The following is a 25,548-nucleotide window of genomic DNA, read 5'->3' on the forward strand; positions in this document are numbered from 1 at the left end:
AGAAAATAGAAACCAACTAAAAAAGGAAATAAATATTCCTAAGTTACAAAGCTTACTTGCCAAGATAAAGCAAAGAAATAAAAATAGAAACTAATATCTAATATCCTAACAAGTGCTGGCAGCATCTTTCCCAAACCAGCTGTCAATATTGGACCCCAAGGTACTGTTCATGTGAACAGTACCTGCGTGAATAGGAACAGCAGGTTGGCTGATCCGATTGGAGAAAAATAAGGCTGGTTTGATGTACAAAACTGAACCAGACCTGAACCAGAATTGGGCCAGCATTGAATTCTCTTTTTGACAGCTCGATCTACATCAATGAGTTTAGTTAGTCAGTTTATGCATGATCCCTATTCCTCTCATATGGAAGCAGTTTTGCGTATCTTGTGGTACTTGAAGTTAGCTCCAGGGAAAGGGATCATCTTATCTCCTTATGGTCACCTCCGAGTTGAAGCTTATGTAGATGCTGATTGGACTGGTTCGCTTGACAGAAAATCCATCTCTCGTTATTGTAACTTTGTAGGAGGGAATCTTACCACTTAGTGCAACAAGAAGCAGAATGTGGTGGCTAGATCTAGTGCTGAAGCAGAATTTCGTGCAATGGCACAGGGAATTGGTGACTTATTATGGTTGCGTACACTCTTGGATGATTTGGCGTACCTGTTCGTCTTCCTGTGATGCTTTATTGTGATAAAAAGGTTGCTATCAATATTACTCATCCCAGTATAGCATGACCGAACCAAACACGTAGAGATTGACGGATACTTCATCAAAGAGAAGTTGGATGCTGACTTGATTTGTGTTCCTTTTGTGAAGTTTGGTGATCAAGTACTAATGTGTTCACTAAAGGGCTGGTTGGAAAGTTGTTTCATCTTAGTTTAGTCAAGTTGGACATGTGTGACATCTATGCACCAACTTGAGGGAGAGTGTTAGAATAGGAGTAAGTGTGCCGCGAAGGCACATTGGAGCTTTTCCCCCTCCACTGACCCTATTTAGAGTGGGGCGGGTGGATGGGGGTATTCTTGTAATTACCTTATGTTTTCTGTTTTGTACTTCTATCATGATTATATATTATAAATAGAGGACGTGTGTGATCAGTTAAAGAGACAAACATTCTCCATTTTTCATATTGTAAACAATTTCCTTTTTTTGTTTTTTTTTCTTCTTGTTAGCAAGCAACTTTTAAGTCTTGGAAAGTCTTAGATACGAAGTAGTTTCCTTTTTGTTATTTGTTTTATTTTTTGTTACTTTCCTAGTGTGTAATGCTTTGTCTCGTAAGTATTTGGATGCAAGTTGAGTTAATGAAATTTAAAGTTTTTCTTCATGGCTGAGAGAATCAGAGAATCATCAGTTGATGGGTGGGATGCCTAAACTATTAGAGGGTGAGAGGCCTAATCCTATCTATCTTCTTCTTCCTCCTTCTCTTCCATTGATTTCTCTTCTTTCTCTTTTATCTTCATTGTTTTTACCTGTTGATTCAAGCTCTGTTCTAAGGTTATCTGCACGTACCTACAATCCAGTTTCAAAGTTCTGTTGCTGCTACTTGTATAATGCCTGCGGCAGCAGTGAAGGCTATTTTTCTGGGCAGCCGTCAACTTCAATTATCTACCTGACCCTGCAGCTTTTGAAGCTCATAATTTGAAGATTTGCTAAACACCTCCAGGGCCTCACTCGATCCACGGTATGAGTCCATCTGAGGATTCTTCATTGAGTTCTTGGAAATAACCTATATCTGCTCTAATTCAATAAGTGTTCCAGAATCTGTTTTCAGTCAGTATATCTGACTGATTTTCTGAGATCTAGTTTATATTATGGCCTTCAATAACTATTGGTAATTTCTTTCCCTACCTGAGATCTTGTGTTGGCAAATTATCTCAGATTTGCCCTATTTTCTTACCTGTGACTGGGTATTCCTAATCTGTTTACTGTGTCTTTGTGTGGGGATATTACTACTGTTGTGGGGGTCTATTAGTACATATCTGTTGGAAGTGATATTTGTGGAGTTATAAGTTGGTTTCAAGTCCCATATTCAGACTTACTGTTCTTATCTGTGAGCACCGTTCTAAAACTCAGATCAGATTGGTCAGTATCGGCCTTGACTGATCCCTGATCATGACTGATCCAGTCCTGATACACAGGTAAGGCCCAAGTGTAAAAACACAATAAAAACTGATTTTATTAAAAAGTAGGGATAAAACTGTCCGATACGATCTGATCCAGGCCGATCTGGATTGGTATTGGTGATGTAGTACTATACTTGAAAGAATTAAAGTAGTAGCTGGTTGACAAGGATCTACACTCAAAGGATAGTTCAGATGCACATAATGAAGACTAGGAGTGAAATAAGACAGCAACTATGGAGGAAAAACAAAACTACCGTGAGGGGCAAAACAATAATTTTCATCCCAAAATTAGGTAATAGAGCGTAAACAATCTCTGATTTTTTCAATGGTTAACTCATATTTGCCAAGGCGTCGCCTAGGCGACGACTAGGCGTCCAGGCGGTTTGCCTGGGGCCTAGGCGACAGCCGCCTTGTTGCACTGCATGTCGCCTTGTGTTTCGGCAGTTATTTATGCCAAATATCATTTACTTAACAAATATTAAAAACATTTACTTAAGATATTATTCATAAATAAGAAAATACTCCCTATTTGAATCCAATAAAAATAGTTTAAAAATCAAATTCCAAAAGGATAAAAAGTCAACCCCCCAGTCCAAGAACAAAAACTGGATTTTGGTTATAGGGACGATTTTCAACTTTTAAATGCTAGGGTTTTTCTCAATTATGAAAATTTTATAAATTCTATCGTGTTAAAACATTGTTAAAAACCAAAAGTCCAGTAAAATAATATTTTGTTTTGATATTCATAAAATTATTTTCATTCAGGCGATTTTAACAATATTTGCGCTCTTAAAAATAACTTTGACTGAAGCATAACTTTGTCATTGCAACTCAGATTTAAGTAATCTTAGACTTGTTAGAAAGCTGGTTTTATGTTATAACTAATACAAAAAGTCTCATGTAAAAATAAAATCATTTGACCAGTCAAACTTATTATAGAATTAGAGCATTTCTCTAAATGTTGAATTTTTATAACTTAATATGACTTAATGTTAATTTTTTATGATTTGATGTGGCTAAATGTTGATTTTTAATGACTTGAAGTGGCTTAATCTTGATTTTTTATGATACAAGGTATATATAACTTACTAAATAATGTTAGAAAATAGGAAAAATAAAAAATAACACTTGTTCGCCTTAAGGCGGGTGCCTTCTCGCCTAAGCGCTTAGACAACCCTCCACCGCCTTGGTTTGCCTTGTCGCCGTGACAACTATGGGTTAACTTGAATCAACAAACGGAAAAAACAATAACTATTTGAACACGAAACAAAAAATTTTTCCAGATCTTGAGAAGGGATGGGCAGAATTGGTATTTTACAAATATTTCAGATCTGACCATCAGGATTGTCTCAGATTTGAAACAAATTCTATTTTAATGAAATAGAAGGTTTGGTCAAAAGTTGAATATGATCAATGGTTGAATTGCTTAATCCGAAAAAACATGCGACATCCAACCTTTTAGAAACTAGGATTCTAGTTGAATAAAATTAATAATAATACTTTACAACAGGAGGAACAAGAGAATGAAAGATGATAATAAGAGTAAACAACTACTTGTAAAACAAAGAATAGAAAAAGAAGAATGTGACATGCTTTGGCTTCCGAAAAGGGGGTAGGAGAATGACTCTCTCAACCTGGGTCTCTCACACTCAATTATCTCAGTAGATAAACACAACCTATCTCAGGAAAATCTTTGCAAATAGCAAGAGAAAATTTCATCCAATCAAATTCGTTGCCATTGTTGTAGCCCCTTACAAACTTATATAGAAGACTCAAAACAGGAAACCTACTTAGCTTAGGACTTAAGATATTTGTCCACCAAGTAAAAAACATAATTGGACTCATGATAGGACTCATAATTAAGACTCCAACATTGAGTTGGACTCAAACAAAACAAACAACTCACATCAATAGTAGGACTCTAACTAAATTAATAAAGTAAATCTTGTTTTCCTACTTTCTACCCATATTTTGGGCCCATTAAAGTGGCCTATTCCAAAGAAAACCATTCGGATCAAAGGCCAACACATACATAACCCACACAAGGCTTATTTCCAATAAAATAAACCCTTTAAGTGACTTATCTGCATCAATCCGCCTTGATCGATCCCAAGTTTTAGAACCTTATCAATGAATCCTATTTTGGGATCGAATAACTTGTGATCATAGTTGCAAGGCATTGCCTAGGCGTCCAGGGAGCCTTATTGGAGTCTGGGCGACTCTCACCTTATTGGGCCTTACTGCAAGGCGCAACACTTATTTATATCAAATATCATTTGTTTAAGATATTATTCATAAATAAGCAAATACCCTCCTATTTAAATCCAATAAAAATAGTTTAAAAATCAAATTCTAAAAAGATAAAAAGTTAACCCCCAATCCAAGAACAAAAACTGATTTTTTTTTTTTGGGTTGTACTAGCGATTTTCAACTTTCAAATGTTGGGGTTTTTTTTTTTTTTTTTTTTTTTTTTTTTTTTTTTTTTTTTTCAATTCTGATAATTTCATATATCTTCTCATAGTAAAACACTTCAAAATACCAAAAGTCGGGTAAAATAATCTTTTGTTTTGATATCTATAAATTTATATTTCATTTATGCGATTTTAACAGCATTCGCACACTTTCAAATAAGTTTGACTGGAACATAACTTTGTCATTAAAACTCAGATTTAAGTAATCTTAAAGTTGTTGGAAAACTGGTTTTGTGCTCTATTTTCATGTAAAAATAAAATCATTTAAAGTGAAATTTATTATAAAACAAGAAAATTTCTTTAAATTTTGATTTTTGATGATTTGATGTGGCTTAATGTTGATTTTTTATGATACGAGGTATATGCAACATACTAAATAATGTTAGAAAAGAGGGAAAACAAAAACTATCACTTGGTCTAGCATTAAGCGCCTTGTTTGCCTTAAGCTGTGACACCTATTATTTGATCCTACATTAATATTTCTACCTGATGCAATTGATAGGACCAAAAATAGAGGTATGACTTATAGTTATAAAAATAAGAGCAACCCAATGCACAAGGCTCCCGCTACTGTAGGGTTTGTTAAATTATATTTGAAAGTTTCTTTTTTTCTTTGGTAAGCCTATATGATGTAGGAGCGCTTCATAGATCGACCTGAACCCATTTGAGAGCCCGGACCAAGAACCAAATCCAAGTTTGGTAGTTAATTAGTAGGATATTTAACAATTCATAACCAAAGGAGGAGAAAATACATACAAAACCATAAGAAAGGGAGGGGAGGAAGGGACTAAGGATCCACCCTCAGGGAAAGGAGGGGGTCCGAAGAAAAGAAGGGGGGAGACCCTAGGATACAATAGTGTGACTATTCCTTGGGGTGACAATACAAGTTTGGTCACCCTAGCAGTTTTTGTTTTAATATCAAATGAGATGGAGTCCTAAATCTGACGAACCGTGCGAGAGTTGGAGGTCCATTTCCTATAGTTACACTCCATCCAAATCTGGTTAATGGTAGCGAGAAAAACAAGTTTACTCATAGTATCGCAAACGGAAAACCTAGCAAAAGTCATATCCACCCAGATCCATTCCCTTTGAAAAGATATGTAATCTTTTATTTTGGGGTAGCTATTAGGAAAATAGAAATTTCAAATTTTAGTTTTATTGTTTTTCTATTTTATTAAACTTTGATTTAGGATGCAATTAGGAGTTTCTATTTTCAATTTAGGTTTTCATTAAGTAAGTTTTCATTTCGGTTTAATATAAATTAGCATGTAACCTAAGTTATGGGAAATCATGAAAAGAGGAGTAAAATTGAATGAGTTTTGGTGCAAGAACCTACGTGGCTGTAACATCTCCCCCACTTCCTTCTCTCTCTCTCTTCTCCCTTCCCCATCAATATGTTACGACTTTTTTTTTTTCTCCTGTTTGGCTCCTACATCCAATGACAGTACAGCTTGAGAGGTGTGGTTTGATCTTCTACGATCCTCTTCCTTTCCTCTTGAAATCTTGTGTGGTGGTTCACAACAAAGGGCGACTGAAACTCCATAGACTTGGCTTCGGTTGATATTCCTACATTAGAATCGAAGACAAAATCAGATATGGACCGTAGAAGTAGGATCTCCCTGGTTATGCATTAGTGGTTTTATTAATGGAAGCCCTCAATATAAATTGGCATTCTGACCCTTTTCCCAGATTCGCAGAGACAGAAACCTTTACACATGGAGTTCTCTCTTTCAAAAGGGGCTGGTCTTTCCGCCATGGGTTTTTGAAGCAAGGAAGAAGACGACTCTTCTTTCCTCACAGTTTCTTTTAAGTCTTAAAGCCTTCCTCTCTTGTCGTAATTACTTTATTGTTGATTTCCCCTACTACCCATCTCTTTTAGCCTTCCCCTCCTTTTACCACCATAATCTCACCTGAATCATGGGAAAGACTACTTCAACGGAATGAAGAAGCCTTGAAAGTTCTCCAAGCTAATCTAGAAGTGCTTAAAGCTGTCCGTCTAGAGGCCATTACAGTAAGACTTGCTTCCGTAGAGACACCCATCCTACACTCAAACACACAGTAAGGTCACGATGGTCAAGGCACTAGACGTAGAGCGGAGATCCCCAATCCCGAGTGAGAAAACTATATCAATCTCTCTGATGATTATGACAAAATGGGAAATAAATTCCTAGGCAATGGACACGGTCATGTCATTGCGCAACAGGAGGAAGAGCCGGTTGACACTAGACGTGATGGTCAAGATAAACTTGATGATCCGATAAAGGTTGCATCTGAAGAATTGATTGATGGTTCGATTTCAGTTGTGAAGCGCCGCCATCAAATTCCAATCAAAGTTATATCATTTGTTGACGACCATCAGGGAATTGTGACAATTGGTCTTAAGATGTGCTAGATCTTTACCCTGTTGAAGCCGTTGATTGTAGATACTGATCAAGTGGTGCTGATCCTCTCCCTTTTTTCTTAACAACAAGGGAATTGATGTAGGAGCGCTTTGATGGATCAACCCGAACCCGTTCGAGAGCCCAGACCAAGAACTAGATCCAAGTTTGGTAGTTGATTAGTAGGATGTTTAAAATATTTATTTTATTTGGCAAAGATATGTAATCTTTTATTTTGGGTTATGTTGGGGTAGCTATTAAGCAAGTAGAAATTTTCAATTTTAGTTTTATTGTGTTTCTATTTTATTAGAATTTAATTTCGGAAGCAATTAGGAGTTTCTATTTCAATTTAGGTTTTCATTAAGTAAGTTTTCATTTTGGTTTAATATAAATTAGCATGTAACCCAAGTTATGGGAGATCATGAAAAGAAGAAAAAAATTGAATGAGTTTTGGTGCAAGAGCCTGCGTGGCTGTAACCATCTCCCCCCCCCCTCCTTTTTTTCATGATCTCTTTTATCTATAACCCCACATGTCCCTTTAATTAATCGTTTTTCCTAGTTTACCCCCCAAACAATAATTAATAATCTCCTTTGTGTCCCTTTTCTTCACATGCCTAACAATCCCCTTTAAAACATGATTTATTACCAAATTTCCATTTGACCTTAGATTTGGGTTTTTTTGCTTAATTGAATGCGCCCATAAGTGATTTGATTCCGGTTTCGGAACCCGGATCCACATTACTATACCTTTGTGGGGTCTTTGTCTAATTAAAATTTTCCCCTTTGATGGGTTGTTTGTGTGTATTTATTCTACTTGTGGTTTATATTTCAAATGATCTCAGGCTGGATCGGGTGAATGTACCTGTGGGGCGAAGACAATTAAGGGGTTGTGTGTAAAACCGGTCAAAGGAGACGCAGTGCTGTTCTGGAGCATGGTTTGTTTTCTTTGCATCCTCTTTTTCTAGTCAAATTTGATAATAAGGCTTTTTATGTACTCCCTGAAATCCTTAGTCATGTGGTAGAACAAACCATTAGATGCATGAGCAAACTGATCCAATTAATTTGGGATATTCATATGATTGAAATTTTCTGTTAGTAGCATATTCATAGCTGTAAACATGAGTCATACACTTGATGGGTGTGCTGCTAAAAAATGTTAAATGAACTGACCATGCTAAGCATTAGATGATTGGGCGGTTTGCCCAGGGTCCATTCTACATATCTTAGTGACAACATTTTAGAACCAGAGTTTTAATTTCTTTTAGGTTCATCATTTTTGTTTTTGTTTTAGGGTTGTTTTTGTTGATGGCCTGTCTGACTTAGCCGCATAATGGAATTAATCAAATTGATGAAGGCTTCATTTTGCATGGACTTCTAAAGTTGTGAAACAGACGAAGATCTGGATCTATGAGCCCTACCTGTCAAACGTTATTCAGAAGTTTTCTGACGTCGTTCAGAAGTTCTCTCATCTACTTTATGTGGTGCCACGTGAACCCATGGAATAGCTGCTTCCCTGATTCATGTTCATGCCTACTGAGAATGTTTTGGCAAGTGTGAGCATGGATCCACTTAATACCAGCAGCCCAAGGGTGGATTTGATTGACCAAAGACACACATACCCTTGGCAAATCTGAAGGGAATGTGGAGGGGAATCTGAATAAATATCATTCTGTTCCTGTGAAATGTAGGCCATACAAACATCATATGAAACTAGCATTTCCCCTTGTTTTGCCATTGAATGTTTGGGAAAAATCAATGAATCCAAACAAATCAGACCCCAGGGTTAACCATGATGATAACTTGAATTTTTAGTAAAAAATTAAGCATTAAAATGAAACTTCAGATACTGTTTGTTTAAGTCAAATATGGATGGTATATAGGAAAAAATGATTCAGCTGTGGTGGTATAGATTGGAAAAAACCGATTTCTGCTGTCACACATGCCAACTGGACAAATCCAAACTTTTGATTGGATAGAGGTTGCCATGTATAGGCTAGGTGTCAAATATGGGGACCATGATGCAATCATATGTCTCACCTTAGTGTTGCAAAATATTCTCTTTTATTTCAAACTGTCCCTAGCTAGTAAAACACTAAACTGCAGTCCTGATGAACAATGAAAAGTTTCATTTTTAAGGTTCCAATTTTGATTATCTTTTGAGTTCTGTTCTTCAGGGGCTAGATGGACAGTCAGACATGAACAGCCTGCATGGAGGATGCGAAGTATTGGCTGGGGAGAAGTGGTCAGCAACAAAATGGATGAGGCAGAGAGCCACAAATTGAGATTATTTCCAAATTAGCTCACTTCATAACCCTCACATCATCAATCATAAAATATATATAGGCAGGCTCCTTTCATAATATGTACATCCAAGAATAATGACTTCTGTAATAGTGTTTCATTCTTAGAATGACTTCTGTAATAGTGTTTCATTCTTAGCTGTTCAGCTCCTTTCATGTGTACATCCAAGAATAATATGACATAATGTAACTGTTCATTTTTATCATTGTGGTAACAGCTTCTCCATGAACCGGGGGTAAGGCTACATACAAAATGACCCTCCCCAGACTGGCAAGAGCCTCATGCATTGGCTACACATTTTTAAAACTATAATAACTAGATTGGAAAAGGAATGCTACCAGGTCATGCAACACCTATGTTCAGACATAGGCAGCTTCAAAATATCACCATGCCTTCCGTGGTTGATGCCACCACATGCTCCCTCGTTGGCCTGTTTGCTGGTGGTGCAGTGGCTATGCAACTAGGTAGCGATCCCTCTCCCTACCTAGAGATTATAGGTTTAATGTCATGAGATATTCCTTCATGGTGTTCTTGTTAGTCAGATGATGTGGAAACGATTTGGATCGTCCTATCAGTAGGGCCGGCCATTCAATAAATAAGCAATGGTGAAATTTCATAAGTGCTGAGTCTATGAAATTTTAGCCCTTTTGTAGTAAGTCTTTCGCACACGTATAGCTTTAGTGTTCCCTTTGATTTAGGCTCCTGCACACTTTTAAGGGTTTTCACAAAACCCTAATCACTATACTCAAATCACTCCGAGAGAGAGAGAGATGGGTGGGGGTGGGGGGTGGGGGGTGGGAGGGAGACCATGATATCTAGAGGGAGAGAGTAAGAACCGATTCTCATTTTTCTCTTCTTGGGTGAGACCATATATATCTCTAAGATATAAAACGCCAATTAGCCTGAGTTTTACGGCTGCCCAATTTCGTCATTAGCCTTTCCTATTTAAAGCAATAACTTGACCCAAATACAATATTATCATATTAGATAAGATCAAATAAATTAGGAAATTAAATAATAAATTATTCTTTTTATTAACAATCTCCTACTTACTAATATGAGATAAGATATGAGGATCCAAAATCTTAACTCATGAAAAAGAATTCATCACCGTTAAAACGGTGTATATATGGGTTGAACTTAAAAAAAATTAACCCATAGATTTTCACGCCCTCTCTTCCTCGATTTCCTCTCCTAACACTGTGAAGTGGAAAACCACATCAACCCATTACCTCCCCTTGTTCTTGCAACCAACTTATCCCCTAGTGTAACACACCGAGAGCATCCACCCCTCCCCTTTGATTCCCTCTATCCTCGCAAAAAAAAAAAAAAAAAAATACCATTGATTTTCATGCCTCCTCCTTCCTCAGCTTCCACTACTTTTTCTGTGAAGTGAAAAACCATGATCTACCCTTCAACCCGCTTGACTCTTGGTGCACCTAAACCTCTTCGTTACCTGTAGCCCCTTCCACCTCACTATCTATACACAAATATCGACCCCCTTCCACACGACCTGATTTACTCTACAACCGACCCCCTCCACATCCACTCGATCACTCTTGTTTCAGTAAGACTAATTCGGCCACCATACCCATTATCAAGCCCCGAACCTGCCTGGTTAGTGTTGCGCCCCAACCGCATCGATGCTATTGAGATACTATATTGGGCGCATCCTACTACGTGTTGGACTTTCAGTGGAGCTTTTACCTGGCTGATAGCTTCACAGGCACAGTGTTACCTGAGTCGTAAGGGATACCCCTCACTCTCTACTTTTTCTGTTGACATTGTAGGTTTATATATAGACTTTCAATTCACTGGTGACAGTCTTCTGTTAGCTTTGGTACATGCACATCTGTCTATTGTGTGTATTTACCTGTTGCATCACCTTACTTTATTTGACCTCTTGTGGCTGGTTAACATCTATTGTGTTTGCATATTGTGTTGCCTTGTGTGATACCTGCTTCCCTTGAGTACTAGCTCTTTTAGTGATAATCTTGTGCTTCTCTTTACATATGATTGATAATAAGATTTATTCGCCAAAAAAAAAAAAAAAATTAGTTATCGAGATTTATTGCCTAGCTTACAGTATTAGTAGAGTTGGTTTGATATATGTGTTGTGGTAGAATCCTACTTTTTCGTCAATTGTACACTGGTTGATTGTCATATGCTTTCCTCTTATATACTGAGAACTCCTGTTTATTGGGCTAGGTTTCATTCCTTACCTATTTCTTCCTGTATTCTTTCTTACTATATATATTGCTATACTTTGGTGTGTTAGGTAGACAGTTGGCACTGTATTATATCCAGCCAATCCACCCGTTGCATGGATCTACTTTTTTTTTTTTTATCATATTTTACCTCTTTTAGTGTCCTATGTCTTTTGTTCCTGTTGTCAGGGCATCCCTCGCAAACGACACACGGCATCGATCTACCTTGTAACATATATAAGAGCATGTTATGAATATTGGCCATAAAAAGAGGATTCGATGTGCTACTTGGAACATTGGTTCGTTGACGGGCAAGAGTTTTGAGTTGATAGATGTCTTGGAGGAGAAGGATTAACATTGCATGTATCCAAGAGACTAGATGGAAAGTGATGAAAGATAAGATGTTGGACGACTTTAAACTTTGGTATTCGGGAGATCAAAGTGGTAGAAGTAGAGGTGGAGTTGGTATAGTGGTGGATAGAAACCTGAAGAACGATGTGGTGGATGTTAAAAGAGTGGGAGATAGGATCCTATCCCTAAAGCTGGTGTTAGATAAAGAGGTGGTCAACATTGTTAGTGTTTATGCTCCCCAAGCAGGATTGGATGAGAGTTACAAGCTACAATTTTGGGAACATATGGATAAATCGATGCATAGCTTTAGACCGAATGAAAAGATTGTTATGGGAGGAGATCTCAATGGACATATTGGTAAGAATAGGAGATGTTATATAGAAGTACATAGAGGTTATAGAGTTGGGGAGAGAAATGAGGAGGGAACCTCAGTTTTGGACTTCGCAACTGCCTATAATCTATCCATTGCTAACACCCTTTTCGCTAAGAGAGAAGAACACTTAACATACAAAAGTGGATAGCATTCCAGTCAAATAGACTTCTTCCTCACTAGAAGGTCGCATAGATGGATGTGTAAGGATTGTAAGGTCATCCCTAGGGAGAGTTTAACCTCTCAACATAGATTGCTGATCTTAGACATGTGCTTCTGTTTATTGAAGAATAAACCAAGGAATCACGTTTGCCCTAAGATTAGGTGGTGGAAATTGAAAGACGAGTTAGTGGGGTCTTTTACAGATAATGTAGTGAAGCATGGGAAGTGGAATTGAAAAGGGGACGCCAGCACAATGTGGCATGGAATGACCAATTGTATTAAAAAAGTTGCTAAGGAGGTTCTAGGGGTGTTTAGGGGTACTAAGTTGGCCCCTAGGGATACTTGGTGGTGGGATGTGGAGGTCTAGGTAGTCATCAAAACTAAGAAAGATAATTTTAAGATTTGGCAAAGGACTGGGGAAGTTGAAGATAAAGAGAGATATAAGGCTGCCAGAAACAAAGCAAGAAAGATTGTGGGGAAAGCTAGGGTGAGAAAATATGATGATTTCTACAACAACTTAAACAACAAGGAAGGGGAACATGCTATCTATAGGATAACTAAAATTCGGGAAAGGAAGAGCAAGGATCTCGACCATGTTCGGTGTATTAAGGATGAGGAGCATAGAGTGCTTGTGAAGGATGAAAACATAAAGAGGAGATGGGATGAGTATTTTTATAACCTACCTAATGGAGAAGACCTTAATAGGAGTGGTCCGAGTATACTGCTCGACAACAGGAATCATAGGTATGTACATAAGATAGGAGTGCACAAGATTAAAGAAGCCCTGAGAAAAATGAAAGTAGGGAAGGCACCAGGCCCAGACGAGGTTCCAATCGAAGTGTGGAAGAGTTTGGGAGCATGTGGAGTTGTTTGGTTAACCAAGTTGTTTAACAAGATCATGAATAAGAAAAAGATGCCTGATGAGTGGAGGAAAAGTGTTATTGTCCCAATTTACAAGAATAAAGGCGATATACAGAGCTGTAACTATAGAGGCATTAACTCATGAGCCATACTATGATACTATGGAAGAAAGTAATAGAAGTTCGCATAAGAAGGGAAACTGATATCTCTGAGAACCAATTCGATTTCATGCCTGAGAGATCCACTACAGAAGCGATTACCTTCTTAGGACGCTTATGGAAAAATACAGAATCTACAAGAGGGATCTCTATATGGTATTCATTGACCTAGAAAAGGCCTACGATAGGGTCCCTAGAGATTTAATATCGTAGGTTTTAGAGAAGAAAGGGGTGTCAAGTAGATATGTAGATATAATTGAAGACATGTATGGAGATGTGGTGATTAGTGTGAGATCAGTGGGAGGCCAAGGTGTTGAGTTCTCTATTACCTGCGGGTTACACCAAGGATCCGCATTGAGCCCCTACTTGTTTACACTTATCATGGATGATTTAACCAGGAATATTCAAGGGGAGATCTCGTGGTGTATGCTTTTTACAGATGATATTGTTCTGGTCAGTAAAATAGTGGTAGAGATTAATGATAAGTTGGAATTATAGAGATCTACTTTGGAATCGAGAGGTCTTAAGATAAGTAGAATGAAGACGAAATATATGAGATATAACTTTAGTCACTTAGGGAGTGATAACGAGGTAGTGAAAATGAAGGGAGAGAGATACCATAAAGTGACTGTTTCAGATATTTGGGCTATACCTTAAACAAATGGAGATGGGGTGTCTGAAGTGTTATGTGATCGATGTATTCCTCTAAAGCTTAAGGAAAAATTCTACAGGACAGTCATAAGGTCGGCTATGATGTATGGTGTAGAATGTTGGGTAGTCAAGAAACGTAACATAGATAAGCTGAGTGTGACTGAGATGAGGATGTTGAGATTAATGTGTAGTAAAACTCTGAGAGATAGAGTAAGAAATGACAAGGTTAGAACTGATTTGGGAATTGCTCCAATTCAGGGTAAGTTCAGAGAATGTCGGTTACAATGGTATGGAGATGTTTAAAAGAGGCCTTCGGATGCACTAGTACAAAGGAGTGACTAGATGCAAATGGATGGAGCGAAAAGGACTAGGGCAGGACAAAAATGACCATTGAGGAGTTAGTAAGAAGAGACATGCAAAATTTAAGTCTTCACCCAAGTATGGTATCTAACAGAGCTGCCTAGAGGGCTGAGATCTGAGTTACTAATTGTTCGTGAGTGGGATGTCCCAAATCCCCTTTTTATTTTCACACGAATCCATGTGGCTGACCCTATTTAGTTGGGATAAGGCTGGGATGTGTTGTTGTTGTTGTAAATGGGTTGAACTTATAGGAAAGGGGTATGATCCCATTGAGATTCCACCTAGCATGCTATGTGTTTTAATTATACTGCATTCACAATACAGGGTTGACACATACATTAGCAAGTAGATGTAACAATCAATACCCAGTTTTAATACTTTATTGCGCATGAGTCCCTCCACAATACAATTGTCATATCCCTAGTCTATAGTTTATAGACTATAAGAAAAGTGTATATTGTCATATCCCTAGTCTATAGAAATTTTTCAGAGATTCTGTAATTCGGATTGGACCAGAAATTTTTTTTTCAAAATTGTTTATGAAAATAAAATAAATAATATTAATTTTGAAAACTTTGTAAACAATTTAAAAAAAATGGCACTGGTACCAGATTTATGTCCAATCAAGTACAATCATTCTCTCTTCTTGATATTCTCTCAATAAGGGTAGTGGATTCCTTGCTGGGCATTTCTTTTGAATATAACCAAACATTACGAATCTAGTACATCGATATTGTCACGCCTCGTTCACAGAGAACCGGACCGATGATCGGGTTAACTTCGGTTAATCCAAATCTGCCAGGATCATCTGATACAGTACCCAACCACAGCATACACACATCTAAGATCAATATTCAAAAGTTCAGCGGAAGACTTAATTTTCCTGTAAATACCCCTAATATACTTGATACCCAAATTGTAGTACATAGATAAATACATGTGGGCCCGCAGGCATAATATTTATACAAAAGAATAACAATTCACATATCAAGTACACAAAAAGGGGTCATCAAAAGAATCAAAAAGTAAAAGCCTGTATGGCGTCACTGCTGTGGTCCCACAGCACAGCCCTCGCACGTGCAATCCGTACCGTGCTCATATTCCTCGAGGACCCACCAATCCTCTTCGAGGAATTCAACTATGGGGCCCGACCCTTGATCTTCAGGCTGGCAACCTGCTAAAAGAGGTGTACACCTGGGATGAGCTCACTAGCTCAGTAAGTGAAAAGAAGGACCACACAACAGTCCACACAACAATCACAACCATATGCACTATATGATATGCAATTCATTTTTAATCACATCCACCTAAACAACATTACTAAGTCGGCCCGCCGGTGGGGACTGAGGGCCGGCCATGACCGGTGGGCAGGTTGGCCCACTGGTCGGCCAGTCGATCGGCCCATCGGTCATGATCGGGGAGTAGGTTGGCCCAATGGTCGGGGCCCACCGATCGGCCCCGAGGGCCTGCCCTCTCAGGCGGGCCGTTCGGCCCACTGGTCCCAGCCCACCTGAGAGGGCGAAAAAATGTTCTTTTCCTTGAAACTTTCTCCAACCTTTGGGGAATCAAATGGGGCTTTTCCAAACCCATTTTCCACACATTCAAGGTCTCATAAGATGATTCTAACCTAGATTTAAGTTAGATTTAAGGATTGAGAAGCCATCTTACCTTCTTTGCTCAAGAACTCTTTCAAAATCCCAAAATCACTTCTTAGCTCAAGAAATCACCGATGCTTCTCCAACCTTATAAACACTTCTTCAGATCCTTTAAAATCAACACATAGACCATCTATCAAACCTTAGATTCATCATCTCAAGGGGGATTTACAAGGCCTCAAGGAACTCTACCCAAATGAAGGGTTTTACTTGGGTTTGGTGAAAGTTTAAGAAACATAGCCTTTGCTCACCTCTGATCGTAGATCTCGTGTTGGGGATCACTCTTCCGGCATCGGAATGGGAAGATCAAACCTTGGTGCCGCTTAAATCCATTTCTTCTTCCTCTTCCTTCCCTTTTCCTCTTCTCCGTTCTCTTTTCTCCCTTCTTTTCTCTCTCCTCTTTAATCTTCTCACCAACCTCTAAATGTAATAAATGAGATTTTGAAAAACACAAAATAATGCTATTTATACTTTCTTAAAACCACTAGTAATCACATGGGTGGGTCACTCAGGTGGGCGGATGCGCCCACCTGTGACCGCCCACCTGAGGGCCGAAAATTGGCCAACAAGTGGGATTTTGATGGAATTCGACTCTCGACACACGGTATATTATACGTATGTGCTTTAGGATATAGCTACATACCAGCATTATCTGTACATGTCCTTATGACATGTGCATGTGCACGGCTTGGGTACACCCGCTCCTCTGGCACTGACTCGGACTTGTCTAGCCAACCTGTGTTTAAAGTCACCCTTGCCATCATGGTCCATAAGGAACCCGCCTTAACCCTCTCTAGTTCGGGTCCTACATTGTTAAACCGGGTCAACCTTGTAATTAGACTGGGTTTAAAAAGTAGGGTATCACATTTACCCCCCCCTTTTTGAAAATTTCATCCTCGAAATTGGCGTACCTGGTTGTTCGAAAAGATGAGGGTACTTGGCTTGGATTTCATTCTCTTTCTCCCAAGATGCTTCTTCAAGTGAATGATTGGCCCATCGCACCTTTACGAAGGAAATGGAGCGGTTGCGAAGGGTTTTCACCTTTCGGTCCAAGATTTCAGCTGGCTGCTCTGTATAGGTCATATCAGCTTCTAGATATTCTGGTTCCACGGGTAATACATGAGATGGATCTTGAACGTATCGCTTCAGCATGGATACATGGAATACGTTATGAACATTCCCGAGAGAAGGTGGCAGAGCAAGCATGTAGGCTACTGAGCCAACCCGAGCTAAGATCTCAAATGGGCCAATGTATCTCGGGCTCAACTTACCCTTTCTATTGAATCTTTGCAATCCTTTAGTAGGGGAAATCTTGAGAAACACCTTTTCTCCTGCTTGAAAATCAATGTCTTTCCTGCGATTGTTTGCATAGCTCTTTTGACGTGACTGAGTTGCCTTAATCCATTCTCGAATAACATTGACCTTGTCACAAGTCATCTGTATCATTTTGGGTCCTAACCTTCGCCGTTCGCCTACCTCATTATACAGAGGAGTTCTACACTTCCTACCATATAATGCCTCATATGGAGCCATCCTAATTGTAGCTTGGTAACTGTTGTTATAGGCAAACTCCATAAGGGGTATATATTCTTCCCAATTACCACACATTTCCATTGCACATGCCCTGAGCATGTCTTCTAATATCTGTATGGTTCGCTCCGACTGACCATCAGTCTGTGGGTGCAAAGCAGTACTCAAATTCAATTGTGACCCCAAAGCATGCTGAAAGCTTTTCCAAAATCTGGAAGTGAACCTTGGGTCCCTATCTGACACAATGCTCACTGGCACTACATGCAAGCGCACTATGTTATCCATATAAAGTTGTGCTAACTTGGCCATAGAGAACTTGGTCTTGATGAGAATGAAATGAGCAGTCTTAGTAAGCCGATCAACTAGCACCCATATCGCATCCATCCCCTTAGGTGTGCATGGTAGTCCGGTGACAAAGTCCATTGTAATCCTTTCCCACTTCCAGTCTGGTACGGGAGTGGCTGAAGAGTACCGTAAGGTCGATGCCTCTCAGCTTTTACTTTTTGGCATGTAAGACAAGTCGCCACATACAGGGCTATTGTGATTCTCATGCTAGGCCACCAGTAATTTTGTTTAAGGTCTTTATACATCTTTGTACTTCCTGGGTGGAGTGAGTACTCAGAGCTGTGTGCTTCCTGCACTATCTTGTCTTGTATATCCAAATCATAGGGCACACAAAACCTACCTCGAAACAGTAATGCCCCATCGCTGGCTAAAACAAAATCAGGGTCATTCATTGTTTGATTTTGAATCTTAATTCTGATCCGCTGTAATTCAGGATCCAAAGGTTGTTTTATTATCACCTCTTGCCTAATAGACGGATGCACCTGTAGAGCTGACAGGGATACAGTCAACCATTTAAGGTTTTCTAGTTGATGTTCAAGCTCTAAGGTTGCTCCTTCATATAAGAGGGTTTCATCCATTAGCGTCTTCTCTTGTACAAGTGGTGGGTTGACTGCTAGGTATGAGAGTGATGCAGTCTGTGCCTTCCGACTCAACGCATCTGCCACTACATTAGCCTTGCCAGGATGATACTGAATGTCGCAGTCATAATCCTTCATGAGCTCAAGCCATCTCCTCTACCTCATGTTCAAATCTTTCTAGGTGAAAAAGTACTTAAGGCTTTTGTGATCACTGTATATCTTGCACTTCTCCCCATACAAATAATGTCACCAAATCTTTAGGGTAAAAATGACTGCGGCTAGTTCCAAGTCATGAGTGGGGTAGTTCTTCTCATATTCCTTTAGTTGTCAGGATGTATACGCTACCACCTTACCACGTTGCATGAGAACACAACCCAACCCAACCTTAGAAGCGTTAGTGTAGACTGTCATTCCACTTGTGCCTTCAGGGATGGTCAACACAGGGGCTGATACCAATCTCTTCTTCAACTCATGAAAACTCTTCTCACATTCCTCTACCCATTCAAATTTCACACCCTTTTTGGTTAACTTAGTCATTGGTGCTGAGATCCGAGCAAAATTCTCAATGAAGCACCGGTAGTATCCAGCCAAACCCAAGAAACTTCTAATTTTAGTAACGTTCTTAGGGCTTTCCCACTCTACTACTGCTTTCACCTTATCAGGATCCACCAAAATTCACATTTACTATATTTGGCAAACAATTGTTGTTCTCTCATCCTCTGTAACGCCATCCTCAAGTGTTGAGTGTGCTCCTCTTCTGTCTTAGAGTAGATCAAGATGTCATCAATAAAAATAATTATCCATTTATCGAGGACATCGTGAAATACTCGATTCATTAAATCCATGAATGCTGCCGGTGCATTGGTTAACCCAAAAGATAACACTAGGAACTCATAGTGCCCATACCGAGTCCTAAATGTTGTCTTGGGTATGTTTCCACTCTTTATCTTGAGCTGATCTAATAGCCTGATCTAAGGTCTATCTTTGAAAATACCCTTGCACCTTGTAGTTGATCAAACAAATCATCAATGCGTGGCAATGGATACCGGTTCTTAATGGTTAGCTTATTCAATTCCTGATAATCGATGCACATACGCAAGCTACCATCATTCTTTTTAACAAACAATACTGGGGCACCCCAAGGTGAAACACTTGGGCGAATAAACCCCTTCTCCAATAATTCTTGCAACTGCATCTGTAATGTAACTCCTTTAATTCGGCTGGTGCCATCCTGTATGGAGCTTTAGACATTGGAGCTGCTCCAGGAATCAAGTCTATGACAAATTCTAACTCTCTATCAGGCGGTAGATGCATCAGATCATCTGGAAAGACGTCGAAAAATTCTTTAACCACCTTTACCTCTTCTAGAGGTGTAACCTTTGTATCAACATCAAGTACCGATGTTAAGTAACCCTGACATCCACTTTCCAACAACTTTACCGCTTGAAGAGCGGAGATGAGGACCTTTCTAGCCCGATTCATTTTATCTTCTCGGTATACCAATTCTTTCCCTTCATCATCTGTCATCCTAATTAATTTTTCAGCACACAACACATTAGCTCGATGGGCCGACAACCAATCCATGCCCAATATAACGTCAAAATTTTGCATGTTGAACTTAATGAGTTATAAATCCAATTTCTTCCCACTGATTTCCACTGGGCACGGACCATACACCTCCTTTAACTGTGTAACTTTGCCCGTAGGCATACTGACAATCATCTCATGATCTAGTGTCCTGGGTGACATACCAAGTTTCTCAGCAAATCTCTTAGATATGAATGAGTGTGTAGCTCCTGAATCAAACAAGACATAGGCTGGTATACCCGATATAGGTAGAACACCTAGTGCAACAATGCATATAAGTACGACAGGTCATCAACATTAGCATAAGGAAAATATTAAATTAGAATGTACCTGCTACCACTTATGTGCTGGCCTCAGCTTCCTCAGCTGATAAGGCATACATTCTTCCTTGCGGTTGATTCCCCCAAGTTAAGGGAGGTCTGTACGCAGAGGGCTGACTGGAGGGTAAGGCTGGTCTGACCCGACAGTCCTTAGCATAGTGCCCATAGGAATGGCAATTAAAGCAACGGATCTGTGATGCCAAAACTGGGGTGGGGCCCCTTTGCATCTGACCTGATGCAGATGGGGGACGAGGTGGCCTGGTGACTGTAGGCACCGTACTAGTGTTTGGGTGAAAAGAAGTAGAGCCCGGACCACCAGCTGGGCGAGGAAAGTAGCCAGATGGCCTATAGGGCTGTCTGTATATAGGCCCAGAACTATACGATCCACGGTATACCTTGGATGAGTTGCCCATGTCCGAAAATGGATTAGTCCTCTTCCACAATCCAGGTGTGAGGGGCTGTTCTCCTTTCTGCTTATCTTCCATGGTCTTAGCCTTTTGCACAATCTGGCCATAATCTGTCAAATCTAAGACCTCGAGCACTAACCCAATAGATGCCTTTAATCCCTTCAGAAATCTTACAACTTTTTCTTCGGCTGACCTCATATGCCTAGGGGCAAAATGGAACAAGCTTTCAAACTGCTGCTGATACTCAAGGATAGTCTTATTCCCTTGAGTTAAGGCCATGAATTCCGTCTCTTTATGGTCTCTGAAGCTATGAGGGTAGTGGTTGGCAAAAAACAACTCCTTGAACTGCTCCCATGTGGGTTCCGGATGTGCGGCCAACAATATAGGCTTAGAGGCTTGCCACCAAGAGTTGGATTCATTCTTGAGTTGCAGCCCCGCACAAATAAGCTTCTGTGCCTCAGTGCAGTCAATTACCTCAAATATCTTTTTCAGCTCTTGGATCCATTGGTCCGGCTCTAGAGGATCACTTCCCACCTTAGAGAATACAGGTGGCAAATTTCTCTTAAAAGATTCCACTACCCTTGATGTATTATTCGTCATTGGGTAATTGGGTGCATATGCCAGGTAGTAAGGGTATGGAGGGGGCATCATATACGGAGGAGTGCAGAGTGGCTGAATTGGAGGTGTAACTCCAGCTTGTGGCCTCGTGTCAAACCCTACAGGTGGTTCCTGTGGAGTAAGTATCTGGGAAGGTTGACCAGTTTGAGAAAGGTCTAACTGTTACTGTATAGCAGCCATAAATGCCTACTGCTGCTGCAGCATTTGTTGCTGGAAGGCTTGTTGTGACTGCTGAATTATGGTTGCAACATCACCCGGAGTGATGACCGGTGGAGGATCCGGAAGTGTAGTCACAGGTGGGTCCCTTTGTGCCACACCCTGATCAAAGGTTTCTAGAGGTTGTGGGAGTGGGGTTTGCCCCACAGAGTGGGACCTTCTAGGATTTGGTGGTCGACCGACCGGGCGAGGACCAAGTGAGGTACCTCGTGCATTGCTATCGGATCTAGTACGTACCATCGTGTCCTTACACCTGGAACATACCATACACAACATTGGTTAAGCACCTTAGAATTTATATCGGCACATAATCATATGCCAACGCACGGGATATTATAGTGTATGATGTTTTGCAACTAGCCATAGCTTAATCCCGAAAATACGGTGCTAGTGCTTTAACAAGTAGGACGATGGTCCCACTTGACTATATGGTGCTAGCCACACACCCCCCTTTTTTTTTTTTTTTTTTTGTATTTTCTCCCAACCGGCGGACGGGCCGACCTGAGGCAGAACATGAACAGGGCTTTTAAGCCCCTATTCCTCTTTTTTTTTCTTCCATTCCTTCCCCCTTCTCTCACTCGGGCGATTTTTGAGAGTTCCTTGACGCTTTCACTCTCGATCTCACTCAACGATTCCGCAGATTTTGGGAAGATCCAACTCCTCCACTCTCAAGTAAGTCTCTTCTCCATTCCTCTTCTTGGAACATGTACTTTGGAGGTGGAATCCATGTGTAGTCCCCAAATCTTGATTTTTTTTTCATGTTTCTTTCCATAGAACAATCATTCCATGAGAATGTGATGTTTTCTTTGTGATTCATTCATAGTTTTAGGCTGTACTTCTCAATTTATGAGAGAAATCCCAAACCATGCCCTAATTTTCTCCACTTTGGGGTTTTCTTCTATCTCTACCCTTTTTCTCCCCAACAACAATTCAAATGAAATTCCTTATGCTTGAATTGCACTTATAATGTTGGAGAGATCATGAAAATTTGTGTATGCTTGAAATCCCATCTATTTCCATGAAAATCCATCTCTTTTCCATGAAAACCCATCTCTTTTGTGTTGGGTTCCTTGAAAAAATTTCTGGGTTTCTATGATTCTCTTCCCATCATTTCATACTTGTGGACAACTTAAATCTATTTCATTCCTTGCACCTCAATGTCATAATAGAAGATTTCTTTGCATACTTTAGATTGTATAATGATGGGATTTCATTCATAGACATGTAAGCTTCAAGCTTTACTCTATTGTGAGACTTTTCATTTTCTTAGATTGAACTTGCACATTGAGATTTGAGGTTTTTCCATCATTCCTCACTTGCCATGCTTTATATGCCTTTGTTACATTTCTATTTTGCAATGTGCTAGTGGATATCATGTTTTGGGGGCTTCCTCCTATTCATTTCTCTATGATTTATCCACTCCTCTTTCTATCATAATCCACGTTATGTATTTAGGTGCATTTACATGCACTTGCTCACCCATCTATTTGTTTCCTTTGTTATGCAACATCCTTACTTATCATTATTTCCTCTATTTTCTTACTAGGATGTCTTCTCACAAGGACAAGGAACCCGCATCCTCTTCCACTCGACGTAGGGCCGCAACTTCCAAGCGGAAGAGTGTAGGGACTAGTTCCCCAGCCCCCCGCACAAGGCGACAAGGACTTGCCCCTATCGACCCCTCAGACTACGATGAGGGACTCTTCTGAAGTTCAGAGGCGGCAACCAACTGGCAGGCCTTTCTAAAGAGGTCTGTGATGATGGAGAAGACCGTGGTAATCAGTGATTTCCACAAGGTTCAACTTCATGAGAGATTCACCACACTGGGTTGGCAGTCTATCCTCAACATAGATCATCCGTGCTATGAGCAACTGGTTCGAAGATTCTACTACAATTTGGAGGTCTCTTACCAGTATGGGAGTATTCAATAACTAGCATGGTGAAGGGGGTGAACATTCACTTGACTGTGGACACCCTTGCTAGCATTTTGGATATTTCGTCAGTTGGGCATCATTTCTACAGTCCCCCAAGGAGTAAGCCCGTGGGCCCATCCTTAAGTTTGGAGATGCAGGACCATATTTACGAGACCATCTGTGGCACCAAGGAGCATCCAGATTCCGAGACGACATTTTACCCAGAGGTTCGTGTATTTGCTCGTTTGGTTCAGTTCAATTTGCTCCCTAGAGGAGGAACCAGGTAGGCTTCATGGTGGCCTACATAGCCTTCTACATCTATAAGGCCTTGGAGGAAGGTGCCGAGCACTTATGCTTGCCTTACATCATTCTTAAGACTATGGAGCATCACACCTCACACCCTGAGGATGGAGGGTTCCCATATGGTAGGATCCTCACCAGGATCTTTGAGTTCTTTGGGGTGGATCTCAGTGGTGAGGAGGGAAAGACTTCAGCAAACAAGTTTGACAGGGGAAACCTACTGAGGATGGGTCTCCAAGCTCTCATGGATGTACCTCAGAGAGTAGGAGCTCAAAGAGGGAGGGATAGGAGGAATGCCTAAATGGAGGATGTTCCCATGGAGGAGGAGACTAGTGAGGAGGATGAGGATTATGTTCCTCAGTTTGAGGAGGAGGATTTTCTGGACGAGGATATCCTCGAGGAGGAGCCTCTTGATTCAAGAGATGCTGATCCTGGCTTCGCGAGGGCTGCAGGCCCACAGCACAGAGCCCCACCACCTGAGAGTGGTGCATTTAATTTTGAGAGCATGATGACTGCTATGAGAGCCTTGAAAGAAGGGCAAGATCAGCTGCTAAGAAGACTAGATGAAAGTGCTTCTAGAGAGGAAAACATCTTAGAAAGGCAGGCTACCTTAGAGAGTTCCTTCCTAAGATTGGGCGAGGACTTGGATACAACGGCCAACACCATTTTAGCGGATTTTTCTCGACTCCGGAGGGATGTACAACTAGTGAACTCAAGGTTTGATTACTACGACGGTCGGCTCAATGTTAGATCGAGACCTAGGAGGGACGGAGTAGTAGAGTTAGACGATGACGAGGGTCTCTGAGGACTTAGCTCGCCCGTCTACCTCAGCTTCTCACTTGTCTCTATGTTGTTGATATTATTATATTTTTTCTTTGTACTTTCTCTGTAATTGAACTCACTTGTGGGGTGTTATGTTTTGTTGGTGACTTGTGGCTAGTTTTGTAAGCTTGATAACTTATCGGAGTTTAGTTGTAGCATCATTAGTTAGCCTTTATCAATTATGCTTATTGGTATATATATTTGTTGTCTATCAGGTGCTTGTGTGTGAAAAATTTGGGAAATCTTGTTTTAGCGTCGTTATGTTGCATAAATTTTGTTAAATTCGTACTCGATGGGTTATGAACTCAAATAACTAATCTCTTATTTATTCCAAGTAAACTTTCTCTCATGCACACCATGAATGCAATGACTAAATGCAACCAATTTTTTTTTTTTTTGGCTTTTAACTCTTTAAAGTTTTTACATTTACCAAATCCCATTTCCTATTATAGATTATATGGGGTCTACATGGTATGTTGTGAGTGAATAGAGCATCACGCTCTGATACCACTGTTGTCACGCCCCGTTCACAGAGAACCTGATCGGTGAGGGGGTTAACTCCGGTTAACCCAAACCTGCAAGGATCATCTGATACGGTACCCAACCACAACATACACACATCTAACATCAATGTTCAAAAGTTCAACGGAAGACTTAATTTTCCTATAAATACCCCCAATATACTTGATACCCAAATTGTAGTACATAGATAAATACATGTGGGCCCGCAGGCATGTTATTTACACAAAAGAATAACAATTCACGTATCAAGTACACAAAAAGGGGTGATCAAAAGAATCAACAAGTAAAACCCTGTATGGCGTCACTGCTGTGGTCCCACAGCACAGCCCTCGCACGTGTAAT

The 25,548-nt window shown here is 40.1% G+C and overlaps 1 protein-coding gene across 1 annotated transcript in view; it reads left to right on the plus strand.

Moving 5' to 3' along the window:
* The window catches only part of LOC122088338 (prolyl 4-hydroxylase 1), an 87,895-nt gene extending 78,417 nt beyond the window's left edge, over nucleotides 1–9,478 (plus strand). Inside the window, exons 10-11 of the mRNA XM_042657572.1 lie at nucleotides 7,815–7,907; nucleotides 9,147–9,478. Of these exons, the coding sequence (XP_042513506.1) occupies nucleotides 7,815–7,907; nucleotides 9,147–9,254 (201 nt within the window). The 3' untranslated portion in view covers nucleotides 9,255–9,478. The remainder of the gene's footprint in view (nucleotides 1–7,814; nucleotides 7,908–9,146) is intronic.
* The last annotated feature ends 16,070 nt before the right edge of the window (nucleotides 9,479–25,548 follow it).

This window comes from Macadamia integrifolia, chromosome 9 (assembly GCF_013358625.1).
Source record: "Macadamia integrifolia cultivar HAES 741 chromosome 9, SCU_Mint_v3, whole genome shotgun sequence".
In the NCBI taxonomy this organism is placed as follows: Eukaryota; Viridiplantae; Streptophyta; class Magnoliopsida; order Proteales; family Proteaceae; genus Macadamia; species Macadamia integrifolia.